The sequence below is a fragment of the Cotesia typhae genome, unplaced genomic scaffold (genome assembly GCF_013202065.1).
Source record: "Cotesia typhae breed Kobodo isofemale line unplaced genomic scaffold, CoteBio_Ctyphae contig_5, whole genome shotgun sequence".
NCBI classification, from domain to species: domain Eukaryota; kingdom Metazoa; phylum Arthropoda; class Insecta; order Hymenoptera; family Braconidae; genus Cotesia; species Cotesia typhae.
Window position 1 is genome coordinate 9,595,745 of NW_027423757.1, and position 21,937 is coordinate 9,617,681.

A 21,937-nucleotide genomic window follows, 5' to 3' on the forward strand; every position below is an offset into this window, starting at 1 on the left:
TTCATGGTAATAAAACTTTTTTTTAAATAAAAAGTTAGTAGTTGTTGTCAGTGATATGACATGTTATACTATTTTTTTTTACAACTACAATTTTTTCATGTTTTTTATCTCATAGTTGTTAGTTTTAATTTTCTTAGAAAACTTATTAGCACAAAAAAGTGGAGAAGTTTTTTTTAATTTAAGTTTTAAAAGAATTTATTTAATCTTGTTCATAAAAATTATTTACAGAGCTCTGGCTGATTATCAATGTTTTTACTACTAATAATTAAAAATGAGATTATATCATCTCTTGATTTAGCATTAAAATTGCAAGTGTGAAGTAATGAATTAAATTATAAAACTAAAAAAAGATAAAAAATTAATGTTTAATATTTAATAAAAAAAAAGCCGTGACAATGATAACAGAAAAATCGCGGGCATCGCTAGATGACGACCCCGGCTTGTCAAAGTCCGTAAACTCGGGTCATTTATTTGCAAGTTTCTTATGAATTTATCGGTAATTACTGCGTAATGAAATTAAATTTCACACCTCTGTAATTATTTGTTTATTTTTTCTCCATATTTACGATAAAAAATGGAGTATCTCGAAGAATAATCTTGAAGAAAATAAAAAAAGATAATACATGAGATTTGGAGTATTTAATCTTATAAACAGCACTTTGATTTATATCAGAAAAAAAAATTATTTTTACTAATCGTAGAACCTGTTATTCATTAAATTTATTTATTTTTATTCACCTTAAATCAAATGTCATTTATTGAATTAAAATTCAATACGTAATGCTCTACATAATAACAATGACAATATTAATATCTTAAATACGTATACGAAAATATGACATTTAAATTCTAGAATACTATTAAAAAATAATGTCGCAGATTATTTATCTGTATATATATATTTTTTTTTTATAAATCAAGTCATTCACACTTTACTAATCTCTTACGCTCTCATTAATTCTTCATATATTTATATTCTTATTTAGATATTTAAAATTATTTCTTTAAAAATTAATTTGTACGTATTTAATATAATTTACATAAATAATAACATTAATATAATATAATAATAATAATATATGTACATGTATATATAATTGACACGTTAAAATATATTAATAATAGTTGTATTAAATAGCCCCTGCGTATTCTGTATGTACTTGTATGCTCAAAGTATACTCGCGATAATCCTACACTTGTATTTAATAATATTTGTCGAGAGTATATAGACTACGAGATAATGACGTAAATTTTCCACCCGAGCTTACATATTATAATATCATCAACAGCATACATAATAAATATAAATATATGTATTTATATATTTATAGACCAAATCGTATTATTATTGGCGAACAAAAATACAAGCTACAATCGGTGATAATATTTTTTTTTTTTTTTTTTTTTTTTTTATGTTTCAATCACTCATACATTCTTTATTTAACATTTTTATAAAAATATTAATGATCATCAATTTTAATTCATTTACACAATGAGATCTTTAAATTGAAGTTATGTAAAAGTTTTTTTGTCCTAAAAAAATATTGAAGATAACTTTAATTAAATAATTAAACAGTATAAATACATCAGTTTATTTTTTAATGTTCGAGAAAATTCACTGTACAACAGCAAGAGGTGGATTATGTTGATGAGGCTGCGCCCTGAGCGCTCCTGCAATGTGTATGAACGGTAATTGAAGATGATAATAAGCGCAGTAAGGCAAAGGGTCCCAGTAAACAAAAAGAGCTTCCCTTTTGTTGAGAACGCTGCCGAAGAAATTGGTTGCCTTATCGGCAGCCTGCTTTAGGGCACTTGGAAAAGCCTTTTCTTTGCTCTGACAGGGTTCACCGACCAGCAGTGGACCCGAGCTTTGCCGTGAAAAGTGCCTGCAGGGTCGCCAAACTAGTCGCGGATGGACACTCGTCAAGCAGACATAAGGTAAGCCCACACCAACGCGACATCCTATTGGAAAGATCTCATTATTTTCAGAAGCGACCAGTCTGAAACTCAGGTGACCGCTGATGGGCATCAAGCTGAACGAGCACGCGAAGAAAAGTTCCAGCCACTGCTGAATATCATTCCTCGTCTCTGGTATCAAGCCTTTAGCTTCATCAACTCGGCAAATAACGTTGGCGATCACCTTTGAATTTTTTACTGTCGTGCAAGTGATATAATGAGGACCTCCCGGGTCACGGATTACTACCCAAGGCTTCTTGTCACTGATATCGTGACGAATATGTTGAAACTCTTGAGCACTTGGCGGTAAGGCGAGCTTGATGTGATCCCGAAGACCAGCTGGACCCGCTGCCAGCATCATGTGTCTGTCGGATCTCAGCGCTCCAGTTTCGTAGAGCAGTAAAGCATCGTCGACGGATTTCAGGACAAAATAAACTGGAGTTGTTAACCCCGCAGACTGACAACGCTTTAATAATTCCAAAGGGTCATCCAGAGCTGTTACTTCACTGGCACAAGGCACAAAACACTCACAACCCAGTGTCTCTAAATGAATTTTAGCTAACGCGTCATAGTAAGCTGGGCTCGTTGAACTCACTGGTATGTAATAGGTAGCTTTTTCTTTCTCGACGATATTTTTCAATGCTTTTATGTACTCCATTGCGTTGTTCAAGCTGGGTCGCGGGACTGTGTAAAACTTTGAGCAAGCTATAGAGAAGCGCGCCAGACTAAATAAACCTTCTATTTCACAGACAATTACTCTCGCACCTGCTTTGTGAAAATTTCTGGCGAGATGTACAGCTTGGACGGTACTTCCACCGCTTATTAACACGCATCGTTTGTGACGAGCCAGTTCAGATGCCGGTGTATAGAGAATGGAGATGAAATATTTAAGGAATGTCAGAGGCAACTGGAGAATTACGAAAAATATGCAGACCCAAAAAGACGCCCAAACTGTTGGAGCTCGCATCATGAATAATGTTGTGTTTATCATTCCACTAACAAAATGAACAATGAAATTAAAGTACCACATTATTAAACGTATCAAAATACCCCGTTTAGGTATGTTAACTTTTGGCTGCTGTTTGGTATCAATTGGTGGTGATGGTACTGATGGTGGTTGATTTTGATGCTTACATTTATTCCGACGCAACATTATCGTGGGTGCTGCAACTGCACTACTAGCAGACTTTTCAGACCAGGTAGAAGATTGAGACGAGTTTGACATGTTTGAAATAGAACGTTTAAAGTTTGTCATCATGTTCATTTGCGTCGGCGAGCTTGAGAGAGGAGAGCTTGGCAATATTGGTGACACGCTATTGCTGCGTGATCCAGACGGACTTCTAGATCCATAAAAGTGTAAAGAATTGTCACTCGCACAAGTCGGCATCTTGAATTATTTTTTTTTAAATGTACAACTATTAAACAAATCAGGTTCACTTTTTATCCGAAAATGTTCACTAAAATGAAGACTATAAATTCATAATCCGGTTTTTGTTTTTAAAAGTCGAGTTTTGGAAAATTTGTTTAATTTACAGACTGGTTCACATAGTCTCACAGCATTATTATTTAAGAGAAGTTATTATTTTATTTTTAAATTTAATAACATCCCAGCAAATGAATTTGCAAGTATGCAAACGCGTATTAAACTGAGACCGGTTCGTCAAAATCACGGTTTCTTATGAGGTCTGTATCCCAAGCGCACTATGAACCGAAGTGCTTATCTAATCGTTGTACACCACTTTAGACACTGCGCGTGGAGAAAAAAAAATAAATGGCGAAATCATCCATTACAAGAGGATTAATCCTTCCATAATTTTGCATGCCAAGTTTATCACATGCTCTGAAATTATCACAAAAAATCCTTACTGATTTTGTTAATTATCAACATTTTAAGTTAAGTTTGTGTCAGTGAAGAATATTTTGGATAAACTTCAAGTTTTATATAATTATCATATTTTTTTCTAGAGTATTGTCAATTGAATTAAAATTTTAAATTTAATTGTAAACAAAAAAAATTATTGTCATAAAAAATATCTTCATTTAAAAAGTGAGAATTAGAAAATTATATTTTACAAAACTATTGTATTTTTCTCACTATAAGTTTAATGGCAACTCACGGAAAAGTTTTATCCAACGACGATTTTAAACGTTTGTCATAAAACTGATAAACATTGCATTTTATACTCCACTTTTCCAAGATCCTTTGACCTCTAAGAGATTATATACATACTTACATATGTTAATCTATACGGTTTAATTTTTTAAAATCCAGATATAATCAATTAATCATGTCGACTTTTTTTCGACTCTTGGAATGTCAATATTTATCAACACGGGTCTATTGTGATTTATCAAACGTCATGTCAGTGACAAAAAACCTGAGTGAATTTTTTTTTAGCTATTTTATTAATTTTTATACACTTCAAATCTTCAGACCTCGGCCGCGTGAAAGTTCAAGTTGGCATGACTGAATAAAGTTGATAGTAAATTTTCTATATTACCGATAAAATATTGGCAAAATTGATTTCGAGAAAGTTCATTGTATAGAATTTGAAAAGAACCGTTGACATTTACTACCCCCGGGTGTTTCTGTGATAGTTTAGATATTTAGTAGCTGGTTTTACATACTTAATAACATCAATTTAGTTTACATTTTTTATTTAATTCTACTTTCTGAAAAAATCCTATAATAATTGATTAATTAGTGCAACAATTCACGAAATTATTTCGGCAATTACAGATTGCTGTATAATATAGGTGATCATCACTGTTGTTAAAGGTTAGCGACTAAAATAATCAACAAAATGCCTCCAAAACGTCGAGTAAAAACTAAAGAAGTTGAGCCTTTGGTGTAAGTTTTTTTTTTTAGTCATTTATTTATATTTACATTTTATTATTATGAGTCAGCGGTCAGCTGTCAATTTTAAAAATTTTTTTAACAAATTAATTACAATAAAAAAATGTTTCTAAAAATTTTCACTTGTAATTTTTATTAATTTTCACATGAGAAACTTTTTAATTAAATTTTTTTTTTATTAATTTAATTGCTATAAAATTCCAAAAAAATTTTTAATCTCTGTCAACTTCAGTGTTATTAAGTTATAAGTTATATTTTAAATTATAAATTTAATATTTGGATATTAATTTTTTTTTTTTTTTTTAGACATCCAGCTCTTGAACAAGAAAAAGCAGCATCCTCAGAGATCACTCTAGAGCAAGCTAAGAATCGAATTAAAGAATTAGAAGAGCAACTCCGGGTTATGTCATTGCAGAATAATCAGAGTAACGACAGTGTCCTGATAAATCAAACGCTTGATCCGTCAAAAGGTCGTTCAAAGAGTGTAGTAGATTCTCCTCGAGCCAAAAAAACCCGTAGAGGCTCTTCTAGTGTTCTGAAGAAAGACCAAAATGCAGGATGTTCATGCAGTGGTGACTGCGGATCCAAGAGATGCGGCTGTGTTAAAAAAGATAAATCTTGTAGCGAGTTTTGTAGATGCACTGATTTGTGTAAAAACCAGGTATATATTTCTTGTAAATTTCTGCTACTTTTTAGTAGATTTCATTAATTTTGTTTATTAATTTTGATGTGTCTGTTGAAGGTTGACCGAGCAAGTGAAAATGATGAAGATGAAGACGATGAAGATAAAGAGAACGTACAAACCCGTAAAAAAGAGACTAAAAAGAAAACTGAGAAAAATCCAGCACCGAAGGAACGTGTTACTCGTCATCGTCAGGTGAAAATGTTGATAAATGAGGATTCAAGTTCAGACGGGACTCCCATGCGACCTTCTAAACCAAAGTCGCTTTTTAATACTCCTGAATCGGAGAACCCTTCTTCTTACAGTGAAACATCGCCTGAAGAAGTAAAATGATTCATTTTATCAAACATAATTATTTTACAAAGACAATATTTTTTTTTTTTTTTTTTTTTTTTTTATTTATTTATAGAAAAGAACTATGAACCCGATGAAGCCAAGGCACCAACTACAGCGCAGTCCTCCAAATAAAAGTATGGATACTCTCAATATTTCAGAGCGACTTGATCTCACCGTTAAATATCGTTCGCCGTCATCGAATGTGTCCAGCACTAATACGATTGTCAATGAAACGAACACATCTTTACAAGTCAATTCATGTAAGCTTGAAGTGTCGTCACCAGCTAGTAATCCCATGAAGCCTAGACATAAATTAGCCCGCAGTCCAATTGCTGGTCCATCGTCGGATCGTGACACTCGGTCAAAATCTAAATCGCCAAACTTGAAGAAAAATACTTCTTCCGGTTATGACGATGATGACGTATTTTTATCTGTTTCAATGGCAGATTCATCGAAGCCTATTACGTCTCCGACTCTACCACCGGGTAAACAATAGAAGAGTTTTTTTTTATTTTATACGTGATATTCTTTGTTAATAGATGAACTGAAATGTTTTCATTACATCATTTTTAGACATTTTCAAAGAAGCAGTTGATTGGGATCAACACAAATCTAACCTGGTCGAATGTCGTAAATGTCACCGTAAGTTTTTTGCTCACCGTGTTGATACTCATGAAAGAAGTTGTAAAAAAATTTAAGAATTAGCTGGCTGGCCAGTTATGCATTTTTAGTTTTATACGTAGATTATTTGATATATTTATTGGCTTAAAGGTAAATGTCCGATGGTATAGTGATAAACTTTTCTATTTACGTCCTCACAAAATTTAAAAAAAAAATATTTTATATTAGATTAAAATAATTGATTATATTCTTACTAATTTATCGGAAAATTGAACGATACAATGTTTCGAAATTATTTATTGTACTTTTATTTTTATAATTTATTCAAAGTAATGTTGATGTTAAATTTATTATTGATCTTGGCTAAGTAGTGTTCCTGTCGTGCTAAACTAGTTTATCTTTTACTCGATCATTATAAAATTATAAATATTGTAATAAATTTTTCAGTACTTTCTACTCCAGATTTTCCTTTTAGAATAAACATAATTGTCAGAATAGCTGCTAACAGATGTTTTTTTTTATTAGTATAATACATTATAATGCCATGACTAAAACTATAATAAATAAGCTTGGAATTTTTTTAAAGAAAAAAAAATAATAAGAATTATAATCTTTTTTATAAAGAAAATTTAACCCAATGACTATTTTTATATTGCTTAGCTGATAATTTTATAAATTACTCATAGCTTATATTATAGTGAATACATTTAAGTAAATTAAAATAGAAATAACCGTTTATTGAGGTATATTAATGCAATGTTAATTAAATGTATTCATATGACTAATCAAGTTGTATTAAATTAAAGTTTTAATTAAGGATTATAATTATGTATCCATTTTTTTTTTGCATTCAAAATTATAAAATAATACAAAAAAATTTACAAGTAGTTGGAATTAATAACAGTAAATTAAAATAAAATTAATTAAAAAAAAATTTCTTGAAAAAAATAAAAATTTGACTACCTGTAAATTTTTTTGAATTTTTATGATTATATTTCTTGTGCTGAAAATCATTTATTCTATCAGAAATAAAATTAACTATAATCAGTCCAAATATTATTGTATTATGATAATGAAATATATATGGTGAAACAATGGTAGAAAATTGTTTACAAAAGTGATAGCGATAAATTTACTAATGACTGTGAAGAAATTTCTTCTCTCTTGCTATATTATTTACAATCACATCAAGAATAACAAAGCTATTTTTTTTTTTTTAAATATTTACTTTATTTTTCTCAAGTAATCTGACATTATTTAATCATTACTGTAACAAAGTAGCAGTTGACATGTTATTATAATTTTTTATTTGTTATATCTTAATAATATATTATTCACACATACATAAATTTATATCTAAAATTAAAAAACAAAACCATTCATTGAATAATTGTCATAAATATAATTCAGCCGATTGACTTATTACATTTTCACGTCGTTTAGACATTTATTTTTCGAATCATTCAAAACTACGGATAAATATAAAAAATAAAATAAAAAAAAAATCACGATAAAATTATAATAGAAACAAACAAATACTATAAATTTTATTTTACTCTTATCGAATAAATAACTTTTGTCTTCAATATAAACTTTTACTTCGTTTGTATTAAATAGATAAAAAAAAATGCAATGATTATTATAATGCATACAAATAAATGATATTGTCACAATTATTATATACAATTTAATTTAAATATATATTTTAAAATATTGTTACATTTAATACTGTCAAAAAATTATTAAAACCATATAATAATTCAATCACTGTTTAAAATTACTAAATAAAATAATAATTAACAACAAATAATATTTGTAAAGGCACTAGCTCATATTGTTGACTAGAGAATTGATACTAGTGCCTCTAAAAATTTAATATTTTTTATTACAATAATTAAAATCAATCATATTATAGTATACAAATAACTTAAAGCCATTCTACTTTTTAATTATCATTCAATTCAAACATTTTCATTTTCACAATCCAACATTTTATTGAATTTTATTTCTCTCTTTTTTTTTAATATAATTAATGATGTCTAATTTTTTATTTATATAGATATTTATTTTTATTATTATTATTATTATTTTAATGCCAATGCAATGGATCTACGTACTTTGTTCTTTTTCTTTTTTTTTTTATACTATAAACTTTTGTTTAACTATTCACTGCAATTTTCTACATTAAATTTTCTGCGATTATTAACTAACTATATAATAACAATAGATAATAATATTGATTCCGTACAATTTTTATACACCATTGATTATTCAGCCTTGTTGTTATGATTTGGCTTTTACAACGGATTTTCACCGTGTTCTAATACTTGGGTCTAATTTTTCATCTTTAGAATTTGCTTTTATTTTATTTTATTATTTATTATATATAATTAATAAATATATTTTCCAATCTTCTAAAAGGTCTCAGCATTATTATAATTATCATTTGTTACAAAATGCAAAATACATTTTCTTTTATTATTTTTTATATAATCATCAATTCCACTGAATTATCTATCAAGTAAGATAAATTAAAATATGCAAGCTGCCTTTCAGAAGATTGAATCAGTGAATAAATACTTTATTGTTATTATTATTATTATTATTTTTTTTTTAATGTCTTCCATGTCCATAGGTCTTGATCATTAGGTATTACATCAATAGATTCTAAAGAATCACACAATTTAAGATCTATACACACGTAATTATTGTTATACTAAGCTAAGCCGTTGTATAATTTATAACACTCCATTTGAACTCTTTACTTGTTCAAGCACATCTTATGTATTGTCTACAATAGCACAAATTTTATTCATAAATTAAAAAGCGGATATCAGTTGTTGCAAAATAAAAAAAAAATACAATTAAAATTTTTGATCACTAAAAAAAAAAAATAATAAATCTATTGCGTTTGTTAATTAATAAAAACTATTTCAATAAATCAAATTATAAAATAACAAACGAAAAAAAAAAAAATTAAATTGCGACAAGTAAAAAAATCACAGTTTGTAAGTAATGCATCAGCCCTTAAATTCTAAACATTCATGATTGTTTGTGATACATAATGATACATCAATGAGTAATATAATAATGAATAATAAAAAATAAACATCAATATTCCCAGCTAAAAAATGATTGTACAGTAGGTACTCGACTGAAAATTCTATTTTGTCAACTATATTCCCAGAATTTATCTCAAAAATCAATTAATAATTCATCAATAAAAATTCTAATACCACAAAATACTTGTTCAATTAATTTAAGCATACTTTACGAAATGTGCCAACAGTTTTTACACTGTATAATAAATACATACTCACAAGATTAATATGTTCCTATAGAAGTAATGTGAGGACATTTGGTGGTTTATCGGACAATTGTGATTCTAGTTTCAGTAATCAAGCAATAGTATTACCAACAGATTAAGTATTACTGTCAGTAGAACTTTGAGATCTCAGCTGTGAATGACATCCCTGACACACCCTGACAGGCTTCAGGATTCCCAGTCTTGATATTTTAGACTCAAACCTGCTGCACCTAAAAATAAAAAATAAATATAAATAAATAAAACAACAATCTAACTACTAACTACTAATTTATTTAAATTAAAATAAACAACCCTTACTTAGAACAAAAAACTTGTCCGCAATTACGACAGTGGTGTCGTCTTTCGTAGAGATTAAATCTAACTCCACAACCAACACAGGAATCAGCGCCTTCATCTTTAAGCCAGTGATCAGCTACAGTGCGTCCAGGTTGCTCACAAACGCTCCAAGAGAATACTCGACCGCGAGTGTCACCGACGTATACAGTTTTGTGGTCTTTCGACACTGCCAAAGCTGTTATCGAAGCAGGCTCTGCGTTATCTTTGCGATCATAAGCAGTGTGCATAGTCAATTTACTTCTAAAAACAAGCTGCCTCTGCCATTTGAATCCATCCCTCAGAACATTCTGCGGGTTAATTCTCCGAGGTTTGGTGTCTGCTTCACTGACCATGACAAAACTGTCAGTCAAGCTGGTATCGCTTTTGCTGGTCCTCAGAGCACTGTCAGAATCAGTACTGAGAGTGTGAGTCGACTCGTTAGCTTGTATTCCTTCGCTGTCAGCTCTGCCGCCTCCCTCACTTTTCCTAAACATCGGATTACCCCGGCTTTTTCGTCTCAAGATCACAGTTGGAGATTGTGCATTTTTCGGGCATACTTTGTTATTAGAACTATTGCTCGACTCATTATCAGAACACTCTTCCTTTTCTTCATGAAGACGAGAAGCTTCCTTAAGAGTTTCAGCTTCAGACAAACTGCTCTCGGAGCCGCTTTTCATCATCAGACTGGACTCCTCAGCAGATATACTCATCTGCTTGACCAACTCATGAACTCTCTTCTTGGTGCTTTCAGTTCTTTCTTCCTCAGTGCTGGGTTGTTTCTTAACCGCTTTTTTCTCAGCAAGTTCCTCAGGCTTATCTTCTTCAGCAGGCACCTGGACGTAGTCCATGGACCACATTCGTGCAACACCATCAGTGGATCCAGTCATAATGACATTTTGCGAGTCCCATTCGTGCGTTTGACTGAAAGCGACACACAAAATCTGTTGCATTCTATCAGCACGTCCCACGCACGTGTTAACACTCGCCAATTCCTCGCCATTGATACTCCAGACGTGGAGCCAAGTTGCCGCACACGTTGCAATGTCACCCGTGAGATCATTTATCGCGACAGCCGCCACTGGACCTGCATGACCTCTTAATTGTCTCACAAAAAGACACCGTGAGAGATCCCAAATGATAGCCGTTCCATCACGCGACCCAGAGACAATTACATTGTAAGCGGGACTTGATGACAGACACGTAACAGCTTCTGTATGACCGTAAAGACACTGCTTGATTGATAATTGACGCTTCGAGTATTCCCAGACTGTAACTACAGAGCTTGTCCCAGCGGTGACTATTAACTTGGAAGACGGACAAACACAAGCGACTATTTCTCCGTTGCTTTGCATCATCGCTTCACAAACGAATATCGCTTTTTCGCTGTCATAATTACCTATTCTGAGCGAATGATCAGCAAAGCCCCATGCTACGTATTTGTTAAACGAGGGAGGAATTAGTGTCTTATTTTGTTCAACAGCTGATACTGTTTTATCAATGTGTAAAATCTGGCCTACTGGACCTTTGAGCTCCTTAATAGGCTGTAATGAAGGCTTTAGATTGTCTAGGTTGTGGAAAAACAGTCTATCCGTTGCGGTGATACTTAAACCGGGTGTTATGGGCCCCGGATCGATAACACTCGTTCTAACACTCATCTTTTTACAAGGATGAGGTTTTTTGAACAACTGTTTAGGTATTTGTCCAAAATTATTGATAAACCCAATGGTTGCGTTCTTCTTCAAAGGATCGTCTATGGTGTAAATATCAACGTTGCCTTCGTAGAACAAGTGGTGGAACACGTTGACCGCTTCAACAGCTGCTGGCCCGTTTTGCTTGTAGCCGAATATAAGATCTATCCAGTGATGAAGATTCTGCGAAACGTAGTCACTCTCCAGTGCCAGTCTGTGAACTCTAATGAACTCTCGAGGGTCTTGTTTCGCCCACGGCGGGAGAACGATATCACCCAACTGGACTCCGCTTTGCTTTGAACCCAAGTCAAAGTGATTTGAGTTGATGAGAAATTCGGGAAGATAGAAGAATTCTGGAATAAGTTCTTTTACATCAGCCATGTTGTGTTTTGAAGCAGACGACCACGCTTCTTTGATGCTGTTGAACATTCGGTCGGCGAGATCGAAGTGTCCTCCTTGAAGTCGCAAGAAATGCTGAGTAAAAGGCTCCATTCGAACTAAATAAGAGCAAACAATCATTGCTGATGAGTAGTGAGTTCCGTAGTGATAAGGTGGAGTTTCACCGTGAGGATCATCCCATTCTTTGTATCTCTTCTTAAACTGCAGCAATCTTTCGGGACTCTGAGCTCCCATAGGCTTGCTGAAGTCTCTGAAAGATGCTGGGTCGTTAAAATCAATCTCTTCGCTGTCGTAGTCTGCTAAAATCCAGGGGAAAATTGGGTACTGCATCAAGTCGTTGTAACTTCGACCAGCCAAAGTATTTAAATGCATCAAATATTGAAAGTTTGATATTTCTCCTCTCACCCACCGCTGAGTAACCGAGGTCTCGCCAATAAGATTCGAGAGTAATCCAGTAGCTTGCTCGACATTAGCCGTTCTCTTTTGCCCCGCCACTGACTGATGAGCACTGTCGGCGATCGCCGTCGCGAATGTCATGAATCTTTGGTATACTTTGTTCCTAACTTTCCTCGGGAAAGCTAGTAAATAATTCCTACCATCACCACTGAATACTTCAAGTGCGATGGGCTGCAATAAATACCTCCTTTTGTGAACTTCTCTGATGTCTTCATAATTAAATTTCGAGCACTGTCTCATAGCTCGGGATCTTCTTGGTGACCCGGGTGAGGGAAGAATCGGCTCATAAGCGTCTGGTAGACTCTCAATATCTCTGATCTCGCGAGACTTTAGCAGGGTAAATCCGTCTATAACATAAAAATGTTCTTTGCCAAACAACAAAAGCCCTTCTGTGGTATCCAAACCCTGAATTCTAGCGCATCTGAACATGTGACTAATTTTTTCATGCTCCTCCAATAATCTCAGAAGAGTTTGATTGTCAGGAACAGCTTGATTATTTTCTTCTTCTTGCTCGTTGTCTTCAGGAGCTTCATCAGGTTCGCTTGCGTGACGTTCCAGCGTGCAAGGAACCATCGGCGGTTCACTTTCAGTAGAGCCTTCATGCATGGCCAACGGAGTGTCGTCTATTACTGGATCGCGTTCACGTTCAAACATACCTGATGAATTATTGAGTTGTTTCAAATAATATTCCTTGCTGTCCATACTCGAGGCTACCTTATATTTGAGCTGTTTATTATCAGGATGATCCAACTCTGGACGATAAGGATAGTGAATATAAAACAGTTCATTTTTCATCATCTTCTTACGCATTCTACAAGGGCCCTCTGTCATGTCCAGCATCCACTTGTCCAAAACAGTGGGCGTTGGTGGACCCCAGAGGCCGCGCTCTCGCGTCAACTCAGTCTCAGTCTGGAGCCATTCTTGGTAAACATATCGCTGGGTATGCTGGTACGTTTGTTGATGCTGGAGTTTCCGAGTAGCTGCCAATTCTCTCACTAATCCCACGTGCTGCTCCGTCCACTGAGCAACAGCACTGTGATGGAGTCTCAGTCTCGGTCTCACAGACTCTTCTTTTCTGACTTTGGTACGACTTGCTAGTCTCGTCAACCCTCCAGTTACTTTTTGTATCTTTGATTGAATTTGATTGTGTAATTCCCAAGGTACTCTGTAAGAAGCTTTACGTTCCAAGACGACATAATTGAGCCAAAGTCTTGTGGCTTGTTCATGAACAAGGTCACGGACACTCGATAAATCTGGCGCACGTTCATTATTTACCGGAGCTGGTAGAGAAATTTTGAAAACTTCTTCGATTGCTGGTTTTTTACATACATACAGTTCTTCCCAGACTCTTGTTGCCGCTACTGCCATAAGATTATGACCTTGGTGAGACGTTAGACGATCGTCACTAGACTCAACTTGGGGATTAACGTGCCACGTTGTTTTCATGTTTGTATCGAGCATTATTTTAATGTCAGCGGTAAGCTGGAGAAGACAGTAGGTAAGACAACTTATGAATTCCAATTCATGATTTCCAGCGCCAAAGACCAGCAGCCTGTGAGTTGTTAATTTATGTAAAGCTTCTAGTACAGCCATTTGGTCAGTAATTGAATCTGTTGGGCGTGACAATAAGAATAAAATTGTTCGATTTAAACAGTGATGAAGACCTTCCATACTGACAGCTCCGGGTCTTCTTTTAGCTTGTCCAATAAGTTTAACAATAAAATCAAATACTTCATGAGGATCTTTGGTAAGTGCTCCTTGCCAAAGTTTGTCAACTATTCGCGCTGTAACATAGCAAACATTATTAGTTATATTATTAACCGAGCCGCCGGGAACGACGGGTAAAGCTGCTTGCTCGCCGATCAATACATCTGCTGCTAGAAGATGTTCCATTAAAATCGACAATATTTCTGTTTGGTAACGTGTCTGCTGGCCGGTCGATGCGTACTCTGGCCAAGCTTCCAAGACGAGATCGATCGCCGGAGGAGATTTAGCAGTTACTGGAAGAGACAATGAATCTACTACGATAACTCTCAAAAAATCCATGACAAATTTCCTTGCAGGATGATTTGTTAATCCGATATCTTTGGAAGGTGATCTAACAAGTACTGGTTCTTGTTCATCAGCTGGAGTGCTTGCTCCGCTGCTGTCTTGACTTCCACTCAAAGGTTTTGGGAACAATGTACCCGCTAAAGCACCCAATACCTCGCCTGACATAAAGACTTGCATAAAATCCGTGAAGTTGTGATACAAAAAGAAGAGAAATTGTATTATTGTCACCGGATACTCAGTAAGCCACTCGGGTAAGTTGTCAGGATTACTAAAGTGCATGTTAAGCATTGTGCGGACCATAGCTAAAAGTACAACTACAGCGTCTGGACACAAATTTATTTTTCCATTAAAAGTTGACAGTGAGTGATTTGCCGGGACTCCAAACATGAAATTCCAAATATTATCAAGCTCTAATTTAGAATCAGCTGGCAGTAATTTAATTGGCTGGACTAACATGAGCCCGATGAAAAGAAAATATAATTCAGGAACAAGATCGACGTGTTGCGGTAATAGCCAGCCGAGATGCTGGAATCCTGGTACATTTAATCCAGCTGGTTTAATTTCACCAGTCGAAGTTTGTTGTTGACAACCTAAGGCCATTGCCATTTTATTGTGATCAGTGTGTCTCAGCCAGCCACCATTACTCGTTCCCTCTTTAAACTTTTGAAGTATCGATTGGACTGAACAAACAGCCACGAGTATCCGTAATCCCCACACAATAGTTGTACTATGAAGACCGGATTGTAAGAACAATAGTACCCAGTCCAACCCGAGAACTTTAGACAATTCATCGCACATTGTCGCATTAACTTTAGATCCATTAAACAATAACGAGTGCAATAACTGGAGACATCTGTTGCGTAATAAAATACTTTCACCTTCACCTTCTTTCGGACCTTCGTTTTCACGTGGGACTAGATGCTTTTCAGATACCAGGGGTAGAGTAGCGACAATGAATTGTCCAAACCACAGAAGATCTGCTTGACGTGGTTGCGCGAGTAAAATACTCAGCAACGCTAAAAGAACTTGTCTCGTTGAATTTTGCTTTACTTCACTTAAAATATGCAATAATTTATGAACTAATTGCAAATCTCGCATCAGCCTCAGGTTGGTGCGTTTTTCATTAGACTCAGCAACTAATTCATACAAATGTTCCAGTAGAGATCGAAGTAGCTCACCTGGAGCTTCGTGCCATACTTGCAAGTCACACAACAAATCTTGGAACGCAGTGACATTGGGTATGGCACTGGTTTCCCTTCCACTATCAACTGTTCCTACAAGACTGAAAGTTAAATGAAGAATATGACTGTTTAGCAGCGGACACTTTCTTCGTAATAACATGGCCAGAGTTTGGTAGCCTCGGCGACGATCCATCTCCTGTTGTGCAGCTTGGTTTGACCTTACAACACACACGAGAGCTTTTACAGCTGCGTAGAGTGACTCGACGTCCTGAGCCATGGCAATGAGACCTAAAAGCACAGAGCACCCTCCCACATTGTCAATTGTCGTTGCAACCGGCCGAGGGTTGAAAACTCTTACACCAAGATAACCAACTACAACACCTCCAAGAGCACGAGCTGGTCCACTGAGATGACCAGCGGAATTGTGCAGAACGCGAATTGGAGTCGCGTTTTCGTGAGAAGACATACCGAGCTGCTTGGCAATTGACTTGGTGTCGGCTCTGCTGTAGACTTTCCGTATTTTTGCTAACGTTAGTTGTGACATCGCTTTGGCGTTTAATCCAAATACAACTTTTTCTTCGGATAGCAAAGAAGACAGAGGCTCAGGTCCGATAAATTGTGGCGCTTGCATACTTCCCATATAGTGAGGACCTAATTTAAAGAGTGTAAGGATGTTCTGTGAGTTGAAAACTTCTTCTACTAAATGACAAGGTCCTTGCTTCCAAGTAAGCTTGGAGTAACGCCTCCAACATGGAGGTGTACCGATGTATCCGTAAACAGGCGACGCGACCGTCAAATTAGTAGCTCCTCCTCCGGGAGTTTGAGTAATATAATGAAGTTTTTGGCTCTGGATATGTTGACCGTCCAAGTAAAGAGAAAAACTTGAATTTTTCAGCACTGCACGGTTCAACACAATAGCAATGTGATGCCATTGTCCTTCGTGAAGCAGATCAGGACACCAAACTCGTGCTCCACTTTCTCCAACACCTTCTGGCTCCCACTCACCTATACTTTGGGGCATCTGAGTTTCTTGAGTGGAAACTATAATTGCCTTGTCTCTGGCGCTTAAAACAGCGGTAAAGCAAATTATATCTCGAGTACCTGAGGGTGGACTCCGTACTAAAGTTAAAAGTCTCACGCAGTGAGGATCTGTTCGAGGATCACTGAATTTATCAACGCAGATCCACGTGCTGTATGTAAGTCCAGTTTGTGGGGGAAACAGACGGTCTCCGGAACCTATTCCACCCAGCACACTGTTGTCAGCAGAGACTACTGTTGGTGGAGTTGTACTCTGTGGTGCAATGCTGGGTAAATAGAGACTCGCGAAACCTTCTGCGCTCATGTCAAACTCAACAAACGGTGGGAGAGTACACGAACCATGAGCTCTAAAGTCCTTAGGTGTTGTCATTGACACGAGAGTCTTGATACGTGTCAGCGGAACTGGCCCCCCGCGAGGTTTATTTGCTTCTATGTCGTCCAGCGAAATGCAACAAAGTGGATCGCCGAGTCGTAAAAACTCTCGTAAATCCTTGGGCTCTAATGACTGAGCTGCAAGACGCTCTATAATGTACTGCAGAAGTTGATGGAGCGGATGAGTCTCATCTTGTAACGCAACTCTACCAATTGTTAATAGTTCTCCAGCCATTCCAGAGTCACACATGACTTGCTGATTACGCTCCGAGCGTACAAGACTCTTGATTACTTCTGCTATGTAAATCTGAAGAGCCAGAGCGTATTCTGGTTTCGTTCGCTCAGTTATTGAAGGCAATAGGTGAAGCATCCCTACAACAATACCTGGATGAACTATAATTGGTTCCGGTGCAGGGGGATTTAAATTCAGTGAATTAACATTTGAGCGTTTTTCGCTCACGGGTGAGTCTACTGATCTCTGGTTTTCCAAGCTGGATTGCTTATGACACGGTGATCTTGTACCAATTACGGCCATGTTTGGTTTCTCAAAGACATCAAGTGCAACGTCATAAAGTAATCTTAGCAACAAACATGCATAAGATAAACTTTTAGGTATTTCACTGGGAAATGAGGGCTCTAAAACATTTCCGTTGAATAAACCTTGCCAGGTATTGTGGTAATTTGATGGCACTGGGTGATTACACTCCGTAAGTGTAGTTTGAGATGAAAAACAGCCGAGTAGTCGTAAAGTATCACATAAACTTGATTGACATATTTCAAGATGGAAAAATTTGGCATTTGCCGGTTCAAATCTCATAGCAGTACATATCGTTTGAAATACAAGATGTAGAAGATTAAGAAGCTGTGATTCGTTTTGAGGACTTCTCTGTGGAACGTTATCGTTACAAGGTTCTGAAGATTTATGAGGCAGTGGTCCAAGTTGTCCTTCCAGAGAGACGAGTACTGACATGACATAAACAAAGCCTCCAACTTTACGGAAAACAGTTCTTGTACGATGAGATTCTCGTAAACATGTCAGAAGTGCCAGGAGTATGTGAGACTTGAGAACCAAAGCGCTTGCGGGTGCTGAGTGCATTATGCCAAGTAATGTTGCCATATCATCATCTCCACCAGCACTGACAATAAGTTCTCTTACGATACCCAGCGCTTGAAATCGACAGTCCACATAGGGAACAAGATTATGAGCACACCGGGCTCCCGTACACTCTCTGAAGACATTTGCATTCTGCACATTACCTGCCAATAAAGTTGTGAGAGCTTCCATCACTAGTTGGCCAAGACGCTTCTGATCAGGGCACATTTTATACTCCAAGCCTTGATCAGTTGCTGACTGCTTATCCTTCAACAAGGTCGCATAACGATGTAAACAAGTAACAAAAACTTCTAACATTCCTACTTCTCGGTATACATCCTTGAATATTACATTGTGTCGGAGTATGTTCAACAGTGTTTCCATTGCCAGTATACTACAACTGACAGAGTGATTTGACTTGAGTAGAATCGAGAGGGATATGAGTTCTTTGCAAGGCACAAAGTTAAGCTGAAATACTATAAACTCTAATAGTTGAAAAAACTTTTTTTGTATTTCAAGATTTTTCAAATGTATTTTTTCAGCAAACTGTGATAAGGTATTCTGTCCTTCTAGTATAAAATAATTAGCGTTATCGCTGTGATAAACGCTGGATATGGCGTCAAGTATAGTGCAGCACAAAAGTGATGAATTTGACTTAACAAATACGGACTGAAGTACTTGGAATGCTTGAATATTTCTAACACTACCGCCTTGATTGCTGGGTTGGGGCAGAGAAAACCCGAGCATCTGGAATAACGAGCCCATACTTGCTTGACTCGGTTTTAATTCAGTATGTCCACACATTGTCAGCGAAGCTAACATCAGCACTAAATTTCTAATAGCGTCTTGGGCTTCAGCATTCCCCTCCTGTTCTAATCGTGAAGGTGCGTGTTTCAGCAGAAATTCCGATAAGAAAATATATCCTTGACAAACACGAAAGTCATCCAAAAGCATTTGTGATACTTCGCTAGAGTCTTTTAAAAAACAAAATACCGTTACAAACATTTCAACAACTTCAAGCGGCGCTAGCTCAGGTACACGTTGCATATTGTCGATGCAAAGCGCTATACATCCTTTATTATGAATATAAGATACTACATTTTGAGTGAGTCCATGTCGAGATAGCGTCATCAATACTTCAGCAGCACTCTTACGCCACATGACATTGTACTGTGGGCACCAGCTGGTTATCGCTGAGAACAATAATGTCAAATCATCTTTTCTTGCAAGCTCTTCTGCTGGATACGGATGACTGCAAAGTCTTACAAGCAATTGCACGAATATTTTTTGTAGTAATATTCTTCGCTCTCGAGGTGTAAATTCACTATTAACATCAGTTATATCCGCTTCTGCGTCATTCATTTCTGGTAAATCAAAAAACAAGTACAAACACTTGACAAGTGTCGATGGCACTGAAGCTGTTGTCATTGCTTGTATCAGCAATGCGTCACCAGCTGCTAATAAATTTAACGTTGACAATAACATCCAACCATTACTAGACTCTTCACTATTTTCAATCTCTAATAATTTAACTATCGCACAGCTGGCTGTCTCTGTGCTCTGATTACTCGCTCGTCTTCTTATCTCAGATACCATCAGCTTGGACACTTGTTGTGTAAAAGCCAGGATATCTCGAAATTTTTCACTCATGTCTCCAGCAGGACTAGATCCGAATACCTATAAAATAATCGATAAATAAGTAACTCCATTATGTATACTCGTACCCTTATCATATTAATTAAATAACTTGAAAATATAATTTACAAACACAATAGCGACATTATCATTATTATTATACCTTGCAAAATAGTGGTAACATATTATAAAGCTTATCATCCTTCTCGGCCTCTGACAGTGGATGTGGTGGATGTATATACTCGGAAAATAACTTCTTTAGGTGCATGAGACCTAGTTCCGTATGTTGAGGATTGCTAGCTCCCCCACAATCATCAACACTTCCAGTACCACTGAAACCCATTCCTCCAACTGCACTGGCCCCTCGCAATTTTCGCATTATGTTCATTGTTTAAAATATTATTCTGTAAAAAAATTTGTCAATATTTAACTAAACAATCACCACATACATTATCATTATTATCGTATCTTTGAATTAATCGAATTAATATTATAATACATTATGACTAATAATAAATTGCTACTTGAGTGTTTACGATAACTTGAGTAATATTAATTTAATATCTACTGAAAGCATATGATAATTAGAATCAAATAAGGAATTTTTTTTTTTTTTTTTTTTTTTTTTTTTTTTTGTGGCCTATGATTTACGATGCACAAATGTCACACATCACAGCTGTCGTTGCATAATATATATACACTAGATAAATGATTCATAAAATCAAAACCGCATTTATCATCTGGATTGTTATATAAAATATTAATTAGTCAATTGTTTATAGATGAGCAATAATCACATCTACGCAAATTAAACATGACAATGATAATTATGAACAATATAATAATGGAGTAAAAATAACAATAATAAGTGACGAAAGAAAAAGAAATCGAGTTGACAACGACTTTATAATAATAGTATCTGATCAGCAAAATTAATCAATGAAACAATCAAAAATAGTGCCCTCTCCTTCATGAATTCTAGAATAAAATATGTAACACTTTCTCAAATACGACATGTCTTTTATGAATGAATGATAATAGTAAAAATAGATATAAAATGCGTACCTTACTTTTCCGTAATACTCCTAAATAATTAATTGTCACAAAAAAAAATGTATCATTGAACGACGCACGTAAATAATCGCGCGCCGTTCTGCGTTCATTATATTATTCACGAAGAATAATCTTCAGCGGCTCAATATTTACTTTTCTCTATGCACAGCACTCTCTTTTGCTCTCCCGACGACCAATCTAAATCAAAGCGACATCAACGATCGAGCAAGTGTCATTCAGAGTCAGAAACGTCACAGGTAACCGCCCACGAGCAAGTCGTAATTTAATAAATCTTTGTACCTATTTTTTCGCCTCGCACCTCTCTCTTCATGCTCCTGTTTAATAAATTAAACTTGTTTTTATTATTTATTTAAATATATACACATACATATACATATATGTTTATGCATATGTATTATCAATTGATCAAGATTACAATAATGCAATTAATTTAAATTACGCACTCCAATTGTCGAATTTTATTATCCCGGGTATTTTAATTTTTCAAATCACTACATTTTAATGATTTTTTAAAAATATCACACTAGTAGGATATAATTTTTATTGGTCGTAGCCATTTAACTTTGACAAGTATATTTTTGTGGTGCCCGATAAATACATGGACCGAATGCGATACGTCGATATGATGATCACGTGGTACAACGACAAGCTGAGTAACACAAATTACAACAAAACCATTAGATTGTCATACTCTACAGTACTTTAGACTTTTCTAATGAATAACAATAATAATTTTTTCATAATAATGTGCGCTCCAATCGGTCATTTGTTGTAACTATTACACAAATTTATTGGTTAAGTTGCTGATAAAATAATTTTCTAGTTATCAACATGAAAAAGTTTTAAATTTTCAC

General features: G+C 35.2%; 3 protein-coding genes across 3 annotated transcripts; 1 reads left to right on the forward strand and 2 right to left on the reverse strand.

Moving 5' to 3' along the window:
• Window positions 1-364: 364 nt before the first annotated feature.
• Window positions 365-4,374, reverse strand: LOC141530999 (uncharacterized). The gene has a single exon (XM_074248449.1). It carries the CDS (start codon window positions 3,341-3,343, stop codon window positions 1,616-1,618), a length of 1,728 nt encoding a protein of 575 aa, XP_074104550.1. The 5' UTR covers window positions 3,344-4,374; the 3' UTR covers window positions 365-1,615.
• Window positions 4,375-4,549: 175 nt separating this feature from the next.
• LOC141531000 (uncharacterized) lies at window positions 4,550-6,619 on the forward strand. Its single transcript, XM_074248450.1, has 5 exons — window positions 4,550-4,807; window positions 5,120-5,474; window positions 5,556-5,819; window positions 5,905-6,316; window positions 6,405-6,619. Exons 1-5 carry the CDS (start codon window positions 4,761-4,763, stop codon window positions 6,527-6,529), a joined length of 1,203 nt encoding a protein of 400 aa, XP_074104551.1. The 5' UTR covers window positions 4,550-4,760; the 3' UTR covers window positions 6,530-6,619.
• A 1,506-nt stretch (window positions 6,620-8,125) lies between these two features.
• Bchs (WD repeat and FYVE domain containing 3 bchs) lies at window positions 8,126-21,674 on the reverse strand. The gene is made up of 5 exons (XM_074248445.1): window positions 21,527-21,674; window positions 21,075-21,397; window positions 20,173-20,413; window positions 10,078-20,051; window positions 8,126-9,989 (listed from the first exon to the last, which is right to left on the reverse strand). The coding sequence occupies exons 3-5, from the start codon at window positions 20,395-20,397 to the stop codon at window positions 9,875-9,877; spliced, it is 10,314 nt and encodes a 3,437-aa protein (XP_074104546.1). The 5' UTR covers window positions 20,398-20,413; window positions 21,075-21,397; window positions 21,527-21,674; the 3' UTR covers window positions 8,126-9,874.
• Window positions 21,675-21,937: the final 263 nt, after the last annotated feature.

Coding starts and splice junctions, on each gene's coding strand:
- LOC141530999 (XM_074248449.1), bottom strand. CDS start 3,343: ATGCCGACTTGTGCGAGTGACAATTCTTTACACTTTTATGGATCTAGA.
- Bchs (XM_074248445.1), bottom strand. CDS start 20,397: ATGAACATAATGCGAAAATTGCGAGGGGCCAGTGCAGTTGGAGGAATG. Junction 20,052..20,172: donor TGTTACCACTATTTTGCAAG/GTATAATAATAA, acceptor ATTATTTTATAG/GTATTCGGATCTAGTCCTGC. Junction 9,990..10,077: donor GGACAAGTTTTTTGTTCTAA/GTAAGGGTTGTT, acceptor TTTTATTTTTAG/GTGCAGCAGGTTTGAGTCTA.
- LOC141531000 (XM_074248450.1), top strand. CDS start 4,761: ATGCCTCCAAAACGTCGAGTAAAAACTAAAGAAGTTGAGCCTTTGGT. Junction 5,475..5,555: donor CTGATTTGTGTAAAAACCAG/GTATATATTTCT, acceptor TGTCTGTTGAAG/GTTGACCGAGCAAGTGAAAA. Junction 5,820..5,904: donor GTGAAACATCGCCTGAAGAA/GTAAAATGATTC, acceptor ATTTATTTATAG/AAAAGAACTATGAACCCGAT.